This window comes from Helobdella robusta (assembly GCF_000326865.2).
Source record: "Helobdella robusta unplaced genomic scaffold HELROscaffold_113, whole genome shotgun sequence".
NCBI classification, from domain to species: Eukaryota; Metazoa; Annelida; class Clitellata; order Rhynchobdellida; family Glossiphoniidae; genus Helobdella; species Helobdella robusta.
This window is the reverse complement of record NW_008703634.1, coordinates 25,050-40,361: the sequence shown is the minus strand read 5'-3', so window position 1 is coordinate 40,361 and position 15,312 is coordinate 25,050. Positions and strand designations below refer to the sequence as shown.

The following is a 15,312-nucleotide window of genomic DNA, read 5'->3' as shown; positions in this document are numbered from 1 at the left end:
GTTAAATTGAGAGCTAAAATTTATTCCTTTTCAAAATTTGTCAGATGTTATTCATCTAACTTTGGCTGTAAAGACTTGCACATACACACCCATACACACATATATATACACTTCATATACACACACAGACACACATATACACACACACATACAAACAAACAAACCACACATACACACAAATGTACACACGATATGATATTTATATATCTGCTTCAAATCAATACCAAATCTGTGAACTAAATTATCAAATGTCGCTGTTCTACAACAAATGGAAGCAATGATTTGAACATCGTCAGCAAAAGCCTGGTATTTAAATTCAAACATTTTGATGGTATTGAACATATCAGCTGTGTACAGAACAAAAACAACAGAAGTACTAAAACGGAGCCTTGAGGAACTCCAGATGAAACCACCTCGACATTAGACAATGTACCACTGAAGAGACTCCAGATGAAACCACCTCCGTTGTGTTCTACTATGCAAATGCGATTCAAACTACGTCGCGATTTCTCCAGAAAGACGCGAAAACAACATTTTAACTTTCCAATCGGCGAAAACTGATCGGCACAGTCGAAGGCTGCACTCATATACAATAGCGTCAACAGTCAGATGCCTTGAACATTCATGGATGGAAATAGTTCAGATGTCACGAGAATAAGAGTAGTCTGGCTGGAATGATGTTGTCTGTTCTGTATCCAGACTGATGTAGTCTGCATCCAGACCGATGAACTGGCAGCAAATCGAACTTAACTAAATGATTCAAAAATTGCTTGGAGACAACAGGTTCAATAACCTTCGGTAAAAACAGGAAATTTGAAATTGAACGATAAGTTGTTATATCATCTCTGTCAAGGAATGGTATTTCAATAATGTATGTGTGTGTGTGTGTATGTATGTATGTGTGTGTGTGTGTATGTATGTATGTGTGTGTGTGTGTTTGTATGTATATGTATGTATGTTGTAAGACTTTGATGAAATATTTACAGCGCTATAAACTAATTTTTTATGATCCGAAAATTGATCTAAAACTGCAAATTTTTATTGATACTGTATAAAGTTTCAATTAATGTATGCATGCCTGAATGGCGTTTTGGAATGTCAGGGTGTGTTTGTTTGTCTCTGTATCTGTCCGTTTCTGTTTGTTTGAATGTTTGTATGTTCACGAATACATGTTCACACATGTGTTCACGTTTACCATGTTCGTTGTTTATACCCCATGTGTTGTTTGATCTTGATTGACTAAATTTACTCGTTTAGTAATTTTTTCAAAATTTTATTGTCTTCCTGTATGTTTGCATGCGACTGTGACTGTGTGCATGTGTGTGTGAAAAGATATGCGTGTGTAGTATAGGTGTGCGTGATGTATGTGTATGTGTGTGTGACATGTATGTGAATGTGAGACGTGTATGCATGCGTGATACCGAGATGAGATATAATTAGCAAAGCAATCAAAACCACAAGGGCTATAAAATCTTAAAGTTAAACATTGGTATGTACTATATTGTAGCATCTTCCTCACATCAAAGCAATTCTTAATTCGGAACATCTTAGAGCAAAAAAACTTTAAAGAAATTTTATGCTTCTTATAAAAAGTCTCTATAATTGTTTTAACAATAAATCAAAAAATGTTTTTTAAAAAAATTATAAATTACCCGGCAAATTAGTTTTTCAAAAGATGGCAGTGGAAAATTAATTCAACAAAAACTTAATTCACCAAAAAAATTAATTCACCAAATGGCTAATTCACCAAAAAGTTATAATAAAAATGATGAAAACAGCAAATAATAAAAAAACGTTTTAGGAAAAAAGTCACAAACAAAAATTTTAGAAAACATTCTACCTACTAATTTCGATTTAAAGTTTTTTTTTTGAAGACACCAAACGAGGCAGACATCTAAAGATGACAGATTAATATAATATACTAATGTGTGTGTATGTCTGTGTGTGTGTCTGTGTGCGTGCGTGTGTGTGTTGTATCATATTGAATTACCAAAATAAGCACAAGACAGACAGACATACAGATAGACAAACAGACAGACATGTAGATAGACAAACAGACAGACATGTAGATAGACAAACACACAGACATACAGATAAACAAGTCGATAGATAAACAGGTAATCAGACAAATTTACAGAGAAACACAGGCGGACAGACCGACAAACAAGCAGACTGACAAACAGACAGACTGACAAACAGACAGACTGACAAACAGACAGACTGACAAACAGACAGACTGACAAACACAAATATTTCATTCAATTTCTCATTCATTTCTTACCTCTCAAAGCTTTTGTCACGAAATTTAATTAAACATATGATATGAAATGATGTGACAGACACATACATATAGATAGCTGGAAGGTGTTATAAAATTTAGAATTGAATGAATTTCGTTGATAAAATTATTTCTACTGCCTGAATAAGAAGATATTCTGTACACACACACACACCACACACACAAACACAAACACACACACAACACACAGAACACACACAAAATTGCCAAAAAAATGTCAAAAACCTTTTTTAAAATTATAAAAAACTATAAATAAACAAAATAAAATAAATGAAAAAACAAAACGAGCCTCACGATTTGAGAATTAAGAACTGACATTTTTACCAGAACTTTAAAAAGGTATTAATTATTAATTAAATAAAGAAATAGAATAATAAATTTAATTAATAATTAATCAATCCGCAAGCTCACTTTTTGGAACTGTTAACAACTTAAGTCTACTTTTCAAAGGCGCATTTTTAAATTTGAATAAAATAGAAATGCTACAACTTTGAGAGTTGCATAGCGCAAGCGGCATATGTGATACAAACAATGGAACAAACAAACAAACAGACATACAAACAGACAGACAAACAGACAGACAAACAAACAGACAAACAGTCAGACAAACAAACAGACAAACGAACGAAAGAACAGACATACAAACAAGCATCCAGACAGATAGACAGACAGATATACAGGCAGACAAGTCGCGAAGCACTTGCCCAGTTTCATTTGGTAAATTAATTCTTCAAAGCGTTAATTACCGTGCAATCCTAGTTGCTGCTTTGCTTTCGGTGATGGCGAGGAAGAAGAAGATGAGGAAGAGGAAGACGATGCTGATGATGATGTTGATGATATTGTATATGATGTTGATGATATTGTGTATGATGTTGATGATATTGTATATGATGATGATGATAGTTATGATGGTGCTGGCAATAATGATGATGGAGATGATAGTAATGATTCTGATCACTTCATTCAACACAAACATCGCTGTCTTTTTCATAATCATTAACATAATCATCACCATTTTTCAATCACTCATTCTTTCATTAATTAATTAATTCATTCATTCATTGATCATTATCATAATTACGATCATCATCTTCGTCATCTTCTTCATCTTTACGGAGACAAAGCATTTTCAACAACAGCCCACACACGCTAATTGCATTGCTAAGCAACTCTCAGCGTTTCATTCATTCTTTTATTCATTCATTCATCCGTTCGATCCATCGATCGTTCATTTGTTCATTTACTTTCAATCATTCATTCATGCATTAACCTATCTGTTCATCATTTGTTCGTTCGTTCTTTCATTCGTTTAATTATTCGTTTATTTGTCTACAATTTGTTCTTTCAGTTATTCGTTCATTTAACTCGTTCATTCATTCAAGTGTTTGTTCATTCATCCATTCATTCATTCATCCATTCATTCATTCATCCATTCATTCATTCATTCATCCATTCAGTGAATTATTTGGAGGCCGCCACATGAACGTGACCAACATTTTCAGCCCATTAATTGCCATTCCCAATTTCTCTCATACATATTTTTCTCTCTCTTTCTCTTTTTTTTCTATCCCCTCCCCCTCTCTTCCTCTCTCTCTCTCTCTCTCTCTCTCTCTCTCTCTCTCTCTCTCTCATACACACACACACACACACACACACACAATCTCATTTTTTTTCTATTTCCCTTTCTTTCACTCTATGATTTCTTTCTGTCTGTCTTCACTTATCTTATTTGACTCTGTCTATCTGTCTCTATGTCTCTCTCTCTCTCTCTCTCTCTCTCTCTCTCTCTTTTCTTCTCTCTCGTTTTTTTCTCCCCTTCTCTTTCTCTTTTATCTTTTTCTTTCTTTTCCTTCGTTTTTCTGTTTCCGTTTTTTCATAAAACTATCACAAAACTCATCAGTTTATCTATCCATTAATCTTTTATTCGTTCATTCTTTTATATACCTATCTTTATTTGTTTATCATTCGTTCGTTCGTTCGTTTGCTCGTTCGTTCGTTCGTTTGTTCGTTCGTTGGTTCTTTGGCTGGTTCGTTGGTTCTTTGGTTCGTTTGCTCGTTGGTTCGTTTGTTCGTTCATTCATCTATTCATTCATTCATACTAGTCATTTGTCTATAAATTTTTCAATACATTCATTAATCCAAACACACAAACATACTAACAAATACATGCATACAAACAAACATACAAACAAATACATACATACAAACACACAAACATACAAACAAATGCATACATACATACATACACACAAACATACAAACAAATACATACGTACATACATACATACAAACAAACACACAAACATGCAAACATACACACATACATACATACACACATACATACATACACACACACTTTGCATGTGTTGGATACAACAATCCAATCAATTGATTTCAGCTTCATTGAGCTAGGTTTTTGTATGTGGTTGTTATTTTCATTGCCGATATTGTTAGTGTTGTTGTTATTGTTGTTTGTGTTGATATATTTTTATTATTATTATTATTAGTAGTAGTAGTAGTAGTAGTAGTAGTAATAGTTGTTGTTGTTGTTGTTGTTGTTGGTAAAGGTTTAAGGTTATGCTATTTTCCATCATTAGCGTTGACATTAGTCGCTTCAGTCACGTTACATGTTTGTGTGTGTATGTGTGTGTGTGTGTGTGTCTCTGTGTGTGTGTCTCTGTGTGTGTCTGTGTGCGTGTGTAGCCAACAATGTGAGGCAAATTAGTTTAGATGCTTTTTTTCAGTTTTGCAGGCAAATGCATGTCTTGTATGTTTTGTATGTGTGTGTGTGTGTGTGTGTGTGTGTGTGTGTGTGTGTGTGTGTGTGTGAATGTATGTGGGTATGTATGTATGTATGTATGTGTGAACTTTTGTATGTATGTGTGTTTTTATGTTTGTATGTATGCATGCAGCTGTTTCAACACACTTATTCTCCATAGAAACAATTATCGCTACCATAACATAACCATAACGAAAAACGACTGTGATCATCTTCATTTTGATTATCATAATCACAATCATCATCGTCATAATCATCGTCATCGTCAAACATCACCATCATCATCGTCAAACATCATCATCAAACATCAAAAATCATCATCATCGTCAAACATCATCATCATCGTCAAACATCATCATCATCGTCAAACATCATCCTCATCATCATAATCACAATCATCATAGCCAAACATTATCATCATCATCATCATCAAACATCATCATCATCATCAAACGTCATCATCATCAAACATCATCATCATCATCAAACGTCATCATATACGCAGTAAACGCCATTAACGATCACGCAAACGCGGTGAAGTTCTACGCCGAAGTCCATTTGCAGGTGATGATGATGATGGTGATGATGATGATAATGGTGAGGATGATGATGGTGATGATGATGATGATGATGATGATGATGATGGTAGTGATGATGGTGATTGTGATGATGATGAGGATTGAAGTGGTGTTATTGGTGATGATGATGATATTACTAGATAGGAGTTGTTTCTATTTTAGTCTTTGATGATGATGATGACGACGACGATGATGATGATGATAACGATGATGGTTAAACCAATTATCTATCATTATTAAATGATAAAATTAATATGGCGATTATGCCGGATAAAGTTATGATGATGATGATGATGATGATGATGATGATGGTGATGATGATGATGATGATGATGATGATGATGATGACGAACGACGACAATGATGATGATGACGATGACAATAAATATAGTTATGATAATGATACTTGAAAATATTTATAACTATAATAATAACGTATGTAAGATTAGTAACCTCTTTTCAAAAGTTGACCCCAGCGTAAGAATTATTATCCACAACCTATATTTATAATTATATTTATAATGAAAATAATAATTACTACTATTGTTATAATTATTACTACTACTATTTTAATACATTAATTAGTCATTTACATCAATTAATTAATTATTTAATTAATTAGTTATTTAGTTAATGATACTGACTAGTTAAAAAAAAGCGGTAGACATGTTACATTATGTTATATTTTACTTTACATGTTATATTTTTATTATTAAATCGATTCTTATATAGATAGTTTATATGGCATACCTATGAAATAGATAGAAATATGAAATATTTATATATATATATATTTATTTATTTATTTATATCTATATTTATATTTATTTATTTATTATTATTTACTATAAATAACACCTAACTCAACACAGCCTATCAAAAAGAATGAATGAATGACTTTGATACAGCGTCTTCCGCCCTATTTATACCTGAAATGCTTTGTATTGTATGTGTGTGTGTATGTATGTATGTATGTATGTATGTATGTATGTATGTATGTATGTATGTATGTATGTATGTATGTATGTGTGTGTGTGTGTATGTATGTATGTATGTATGTATGTATGTATGTATGTATGTATGTATGTATGTATGTATGTGTGTGTGTGTGTATGTATGTATGTATGTATGTATGTATGTATGTATGTGTGTGTGTGTGTATGTATGTATGTATGTATGTATGTATGTTTTTTGCATATGTATATATATATACAATGTTGTAAACTTCGAACCTTCAACAACTCTATCCTGTATAGATTAAATAATCGATGTTGATTAAATAGCCAAATTGTGGATAACCAGTGGTACATGAATAAAGGCATGCATAATTGCATACATTAGGATACGTGTAGTTGATACTGATACACTAAGATAGGTGTAGTTGCTACTGATACACCAAGATACGTGTAGTTACTATTGATACATCAAGATACAATCAAAATATGATGCAATATCTATGCAGTTGATCTGATACGAGCCTTGTAACTAAAGCATTTTCAAGTGGTTCTTCGTTGATTATTTTGAAATCAAATGTTTGTGAACAAATCCAAAAATCAGTCGTATATTCAATGCGTCTTTAACGCAAATTTGCAATGTAGCATTATAAGCTAAAGAGAAAGCGAGAGAAAAAAAGAGAGGGAGAGAGAGAGTGAAAAGAATTAAGAAGAGATAATACGTTTAATTATTTTATACATACATAAGTGGATATATATCACAAAAAATTTCATTGATATTTACACATACAAGGGAACAAACACGCGCAAAAATTGCACACACACACACAACACACACACACACACACACACACATACACGTACATTCAAACACACACACAACACACACACACATACACGTACATTCAGAACACAAAACACACCTGTATTGCCAGCATTTTCCATAGATGTCAGGTGAATTCATGGTGTTGTTGTTGTTGTTGTTGTCGGTGGTTTGTTCACGTTGAAAGCAATCGTTTATTGATCCGTGCGCTGGGTTTCACTGGCTTGTCGAGGTTGTGTTTGCTGGTTGGTTGAACAATTGAATGGCTAGCTGGTTGGTTGGTTGGTTGGTTGGTTGGTTGGTTGGTTGGTTGGTTGGTTGGTTCGTTGGTTCGTTGGCTGGTTGGTTCGTTCGTTCGTTAATCGAGAGGTTGGTTGGTCGGTCAGTCGGTCAGTCGGTCGGTCAGAATGGTAAAATCTAGGCTATCCATATTAGCAACACTTTTTAAATAATATTAATTATTAAATTATTAAATTACAAAACTATTAATTTATTGACGAATTAAGAAACAATACGACATGCTTCATTAACATACTTCGGTTATGCAATCAATTTTGCAGTTTCTTTTCAGTTTTTCATTTTTTATTAAGAGTACTTTCACATTCGAAAAAATTTGTTTCTGCACTTGATTCATTTTTAAATAACCCAGCAAACCTTAATCTTGATTTAATCTTTTGATTATTTCATTTTCACGACTGAAACATTTTCACACTCAACCCACACCATACACCACACGAACTTAAAATCGAATATCAAATCCATAAGCATTCGACAGGAGTTGGTATATTTCAATTTTTAAGTAGATACAATTTTTAAAAAATTCCTAAAATGGGAAAGAAAAAAAATTAAAAGATAATAAAGAAGATAGTCACAGGAAGAAGTTAACAAAAACAAAAGAAGAAACTGAAAGTGTAAAAGATAAGGAAGATAATAATTGCAGGAGTGAGAGAAAAAAAAATAAAGGAGGAGGAATCCTCACTGGAATTCGGAAATTTTTAAAAAGTTTAATGAAAATCAGTTGGCCGCCTGCCACGAAAGTCAAAATATCCGACAGATGTGTGGATTTTTGGGTTGAAAATATTGTCAAAAAGTTAGTTTATAAGTCATGTTGCTTGCTTGCTTTTTTAAATTTATTTCATTTTAAAATTTGAAATTTTTAAACTTAATTTATACAACAATATATATAACTCTTATGTTCTTTGTATCAAAAATTCAAATTTGAAAATTAAAAGTGATGATAAATCAAATATTAATTAGCTACACGTGTTGCATAACAGGTATTAATGCTATTTTTATAAATCTCTTTGAGATTTCATTTTAAGTTGAGACATTTTCTCCGTGTAATATCTTATCGTGACTCTTTTTAAAGGACAAACCTTGACGACAAACTAATTTTAGCAAAAAAATTAAAAAAAAATTCTCCTAGGTTTGACGCATTCACGTATATAAATGAATCAACTGAAATTATTCACATAAACAATCATCTCTTCTAACTATTTATAACTAGTATTAATGTTATTACAATTATAATAATTTATATTGAACAAAATGTTCTACCTGAAGTTCGACTGAACTACTGAACGACTGGCTTATAAAAATGCTTACAAAGTTACAAGTTATAAAGTTGGAAATTTTTTTAAAGTTGTCATTGCTGATGGAAAAAACCTAGTAATCGCCAGTGATGACCGCAAATGCAGCGAGCTTTGAGGTCCCACCTTATGCTGTTCGCTACTCTATTTGCTAACCATATCTGCTCCATTTGGTTGCGTTCTCTCCTTGACTAGTTTTAATTAGCTCTTCGTACTAAATTTGAGAATAGTTTAACAAGAATAGTTGGTCGTCGTGAATGTTTGTAAATGATGGAAGCATTCAACATTCGTGTCACAAACTCATTATAATAATTTGAATAATTCGTGAGTGAATTTTTATTTAAATGTTAATGAGATGCAGCGTGATTTAAACTACACAAGAAAAGATACTTCTTATTTTCCTGAAAATGATTAATTCTTCAGGGCGAAATCATGAATAAAAATATGTAATTTTATCAAAAAAGGAACACACACACCGCACACACACACACACACACACACACCACACACACGCGCGCGCGCGCGTTAACATAGTTTCTTTTTCTTCAAAATGAATACTGAACAAAAACGAACAATGGTGTGATTTTACAATTTTTTGAAAAAACCCAACATCTGTCTAGCTCAAACAATTCTGACGAAGAAGTTCGGTAAAATTATTAAATTAAAAAAAAATAAGGTTGGGTTAATTGGTGGCTTCAATTGCAAAGAAATTTTTTCTAGTTTTATACATAATTCAAAATGATATGAGAATTAAAATTGTTAAAATTATTTTATGGAATGAAGGATGTAGATAATTTTAGCTATAAATATCATTATAGAAACTAATTTCGGTATCACAAGTTATTGAAGAAAATATCTGAAATGGCCACAAAATGCTATATATGATCGTGTTATATTTCAAATTTTATTTATCAAAATGCGTCAGCAAAAATTTTAAAATAATTCGAAACTTCGTATGAAATTTTTTTTACAAATATGTATAAAAATCAAAATTAAAACTGTTTTTAATTGGATTTTTATAAGCAAGCATGCATAAATACATGCAATTTCTAGCTAGACTTTGCAACAATGAATGCTTTCAAACTTTCTCTATATAATAAAACTTCTTATGAATGCCTTCAAGTGTTTGGCTATGGCATAATAATTATTACCTGCCTAATAATTTGGCTTAGTTCTATGGAATAAAACGCGTAAACATTAAACATTTTTTCGTAGTAATTAACATTTTATTGATTTTTTACGGTCAAACGTCTTACTATTGTATTTTATTGTTAAACTTTAGACAATTTTAGACAATATAAACTCTCTATACTAAAACTTCCTAAATTCATAAATGGTATTCAGTCTTGTAAGTTATGTCGTTAAAGACGAAATTTAAGTCTTCATTCTTCTTATTAATACTGACACCAACGATAACATTTGCCATCGATGACTTCAAATACAACGAGCATTTCGTCGAACTTGGGAAGGGATGGAAGCTGCATTGCAAGACTCCATACAGAAATATAATCCCTAGCTGGGTGTTTGTCAGCGCTGACCGTAGCTACAACTCATACATATTCATTGATGGAACATTGGTGGGAAGAGTTAGGACAAGGTTGGGAGGTTAAATTATTCGTAAAACTCATTCAAAATCAAATTATTTGTAAATTTATTTAAAATATCTGAAAGAATATTGACCGTTTGACGTATGTTTTAAAAGATACAAAGTGACATCTTGGCAAAATGGGGGGATATCAACATTGGAAGTCCCTAAAACCGACATACACCATGCTGGATTTTACGCTTGCTGGCCCGATCCAACCAAATTCGATCACAGACAGTATTATAAAGTCATCGTCATCGGTTATTGATAGTTTTTTTTCTAAATTTCATAAATAATTAATCACCTAGTAGTATATGTATTTCAAAATTCTTCATTAAAAAATACTTCAACAGAATACTCTCACACTGAATTCAAACTGAGCGCCGACAAATCGCTGACATTGGCCATGAACATATCGTACGCTGGGCACGAGGCACCGAATGTCAAGTTCATGTGCACGTTCAGTTACGGTGAACTCCTCATGAAAGAAACAATTTGCACGAAATCCGTGCAAATCTTTTGCAAGTTGGAAAAAAAATTTCATTTGGATGATGAAAATCCAACCAAATGTGAAATCGTCTTTCATAATAATAATAACTCTGTTAAATGGAATGAAACGCAGTTACATATTGAACTCGGTTTTTAAATAAAACAACTGAAAAATATTCAAAAGTTAATTTGATTCATACGAATGATATTTTTGCAGAGAAAGAATTAGAGGTTGTTAGAAGAGATGAGCAATGGTCCATGAGATGCGGCACTCCATCTGTTTATCCGATGATGTGGATTTTTCAAACTTACAAAACTGACAGTGAAAGCGTTGTTTTGCATACCAAATGGGAGGCAAATAAGCAATATATCAACAGGTTTTCAGATACTGTTTGCTTGTGACAACAAAATCACCATCGCTTTGACATTTACTTCTGCTTACTGTTTGACTGTCTACTACCTAATTCATAGCTATAAGTTACGATTGACCATGTTGATGTTTTGAGCAAGTGCAATATTATAACTAAAGTGACTAGTAGCGGATTTAGACAATGTAGACGAAGTGGATCCAAAATTTGACTTGTTCTTACGGCACTTCGTACTGCATGTTATAGCACTGCCAGTTGATATTATCGTCAACATTAATTTGACCGCCTAAAAATTACAAGTTTTACGAGAAATATATCAACTTATCCAAAACATTTTACAACATATTTAAAATATTTTACAACAGAAGTGGCCAAACTACGGCCCGCGAAGCTATTTTATATTGCCATCAGCCAGACATTATGACCAAAAAAAGAACCACAAATCTTAAAAAATTCTCTTTCGGGTCGAAAAAATTTGATATTCAAGTACATATGCGGCCCTTCAAAGCTAAAATAAATCTCAATGCGGCCTTCGCGACTTAATGAATATTTTAAAACCTTTATTAACCACTGAACTCAGAGTTTGTTATCATTCTATAATTTTCATAAGACAAATAAAACATGTATAATTAAAAATGTTGCAAATGATTTGGAAATGTTCTAAAATATTTCGGAGACGTTTGTGTTATTCTTGAACTTTATATTTATCCTAATCAAGCTATCAAATTTCAGATATCACTTCGAAGTTTCAGAGGACAGAAGAGTGTACAATATGAAGATACCTCGTGTTGATCTGGATCACTCTGGCACGTATATGTGTGCTCACAAGTCGTCCGAAAAATTGATTGAGAGAAAAATTGACCTGTTGGTTGTCGGTTGGCAAATGAAATTATTATTATATTATTTTAATGTAGAAAGTCCATAAATATTTTTTATTTTGCATTTTAAATATTTTGCTGACTATTTTCCAGATGAAATTTCTCTACACAAAGTTTTAAATGGCTTATTTTTTATGTTAAAATACGCTGGAACGAACGTTTACAATCCCCAATATAATTGTAATCCTGGTGGAAACGCAACAGCTTTCAAAAGTTTCAATTGCAGAATACTAGAAAATAATCTGATCAGCTGTCATTCAACTGTAAGTTCTGAAGACTCTGCAAATATCCTTGAAAAATGTCACATTCGGTTTCTGGATAAAGTAATAATAACTAATGTAACAGTAGAAAAACGTTAGCTTTCATTTACTAGTGTTCAGTGCAGAATGTTATTCATTATTTTTTCAATTTTTTTTAACAGACTTAGAAATTCGCCTAATTGTTGGTTTATGTACTTTTCTACCCTTCGCAATTGTTGCCATTTTGCTCAAAACTAGTTAGTTTGTGTACAAAAATATTTATACATATTAAATAAAATCGCTGAAATGATTGAAATGTTAGAATGGAAAGTTCCTCAGAGGTGGAAAGATAAAAGTGATTACGTCACTTCTCCATCAACTAAGGAAAGTCATTCGCTGATAGAATCATCACCAATTTCGATTATTAATCATTTTCAACGGGCTAAGGAACAACGTGAGACTTTAAATTTGGAAGAGGCAGACATCTCTTCACAAAGCAGGACGCCAATGTCGAATGAATCAAATTCAAGTCAGTTGTATAAAAAATATCCTGAGAAACATCCTGAGCACTTGAAAATCGTTAACAAACATCTTGCTTGGGCTTCAAGCGACAATCTCTTAATTATAAATAATAACGTTGTAGAATTAAATAAATCGGAGCAAGAACATAAACTTTTCCAAACTATCAAAAAGTTTTTAGATGAAACAATGCTTCACGATTTTTGGTTTGAATTTTTGACAAAATCAATTAGATTGGGATTTTTGACTGACAACAATATAGAAGATTTGATTGAAAACAAGGATTGGTTGGGCAAATGTACAAAAGCAAAAGTATGCATTCAAATGTTGATACGCTTACTGGATGATAAACGGGCTAAAAAAGAACGATTAGAATATCCAATATGGAATCGTCCTAGAAACCTATTAAACGGTGCCCTTCTTAACTTTTTATATGAACTTTAAAGTTGCCTAACTGTAATTTTTGAAAACGTCCACGTTAACAAACGCCAGGTTTCCATTACTGTTGGAGCAAGAGTAAAGCGAGTAGTGGTTATTACGACGTCAAGTCAAAAGTTCAGGACGACGTGGACAAAGAAAAACGAAAAAGATCAGAATCCGCATTCATCATCGTGAAAAAAATTATCTTGTGCATATCGTCTGGCGGAAATATAGAAGGTTTATTTATTTTTTATTGAGACCTAATTCTAAAATGTAGGTGCATAATTCATTGTTTCCAATATTGTCCAACTAGCAAATGAGCAGTTTTTGTTCTTGTAGCTAGGAAATTCTATTTACATAATTTTCTACAGGCATGTCAGTCACGTACAACAGTGGAAATGAATATAAACATGCAAATAAAAACGTCAATTTTCCTGGAGTTGGAAATAAAACGTCAAAACTAAAAGGTCTCACGTTCTCTACAATAAGCTTCCACGATGATGAGTTCATAACAAAAGTTGATTTCAAATGTGCAAAGTCCATCAACAGTTTAACATTCCAGACAAACTTGGATCGGAAATTCGGACCGTATGGAGAGGATGTTGGTCGGGAAGGATGTTCAACGCCATCGAAACCTGGTGGCTTCCTGGCTGGCATACGAACAACATTCTTTGGCCGACAGGAAGCTGATGTCCTGTCGTCCATCGAGCTCTGCTGGGGTCATGTCTCATGTGGAGAAATATGCTCGGAAACTGATGGGAGGGAGATAAAGACGATATACGACATAAATGGCCCAACTCGGGTCCGCCAATCCAGTTTGTCTTACGAAAGTTTGCTTACCTAAAAATTGAAATGGAAAAACTTGTACTTCTATTTTTTTTAAACATTTCAAAAAACTTGTTTTTTTTAGCAACTGTTAAATGCATTAAAAACATTTTTCAAGTTATTTTAATCAAGATAACTGTTTACTTTATTTCTTCTGTAACTATTTTTGTTTTGATATTTGTTTTGTGTTAACGAATCTACCGATCCTAATTTTATTTCATTAATTAGTTTTCATTAATTAATTAATTCATTCATTAATTTCATTTAATTAGACGTTTAGAGCAACAGCCATTTGCAAGTTTTTCATAACTATTTAAAATGTGTAACACATATTTTTCACACGATTGTAGGATCATATCAAAATTGAACAGTAAATAAAATATCGTTTGTTAGTTTTCAAAATCTTCGAATTTGCACTAATGTATATATAAACCAGATGGCGACCCATTTACAAATTTTGAAATATGTCCCAAGTGTTGCGATTTTAACGGTTGACATATGCATACATAAAACATCCTACGTAATGGAATGTAAAGAAACGAACAAAATGGCGTAAATCGCTGAGGCACTTGGTCTTGCTAAATCTGCATTTGCTTTTTCTGGCTCTTCTCTCTAAAACTCTCTACCTCCTTCTCTGACTACATCTCCATCACTTACGAAGTTCAGAGTGGATTGATTGATTGATTGATTGATTGATTGATTGATTGATTGATTGATTGATTGATTGATAGATTGATAGATTGATTGATTGATTGATTGATTGATTGATTGATTGATAGATTGATAGATTGATTGATTGATTGATTGATTGATTGATTGATAGATTGATTGATTGATTGATTGATTGATTGATTGATTGATTGATTGATTGATTGATTGATTGATTGATTGATTGATTGATTGATTGATTGATTGATTGATTGATTGATTGATTGATTGATACGTACGTATTCATAGGCGCACTGCAT

The 15,312-nt window shown here is 32.5% G+C and overlaps 1 protein-coding gene across 1 annotated transcript; it reads left to right on the top strand.

The window, feature by feature from the left end:
• Window positions 1-10,376: 10,376 nt before the first annotated feature.
• On the top strand, window positions 10,377-14,661 carry HELRODRAFT_183629 (hypothetical protein; the record flags this gene model as incomplete). The annotated part of the gene is made up of 12 exons (XM_009013222.1): window positions 10,377-10,618; window positions 10,724-10,866; window positions 10,960-11,244; window positions 11,313-11,472; window positions 11,829-11,949; window positions 12,182-12,338; window positions 12,435-12,695; window positions 12,763-12,837; window positions 12,903-13,511; window positions 13,592-13,756; window positions 13,891-14,321; window positions 14,617-14,661. 12 exons carry the CDS (start codon window positions 10,377-10,379, stop codon window positions 14,659-14,661), a joined length of 2,694 nt encoding a protein of 897 aa, XP_009011470.1.
• Window positions 14,662-15,312: the final 651 nt, after the last annotated feature.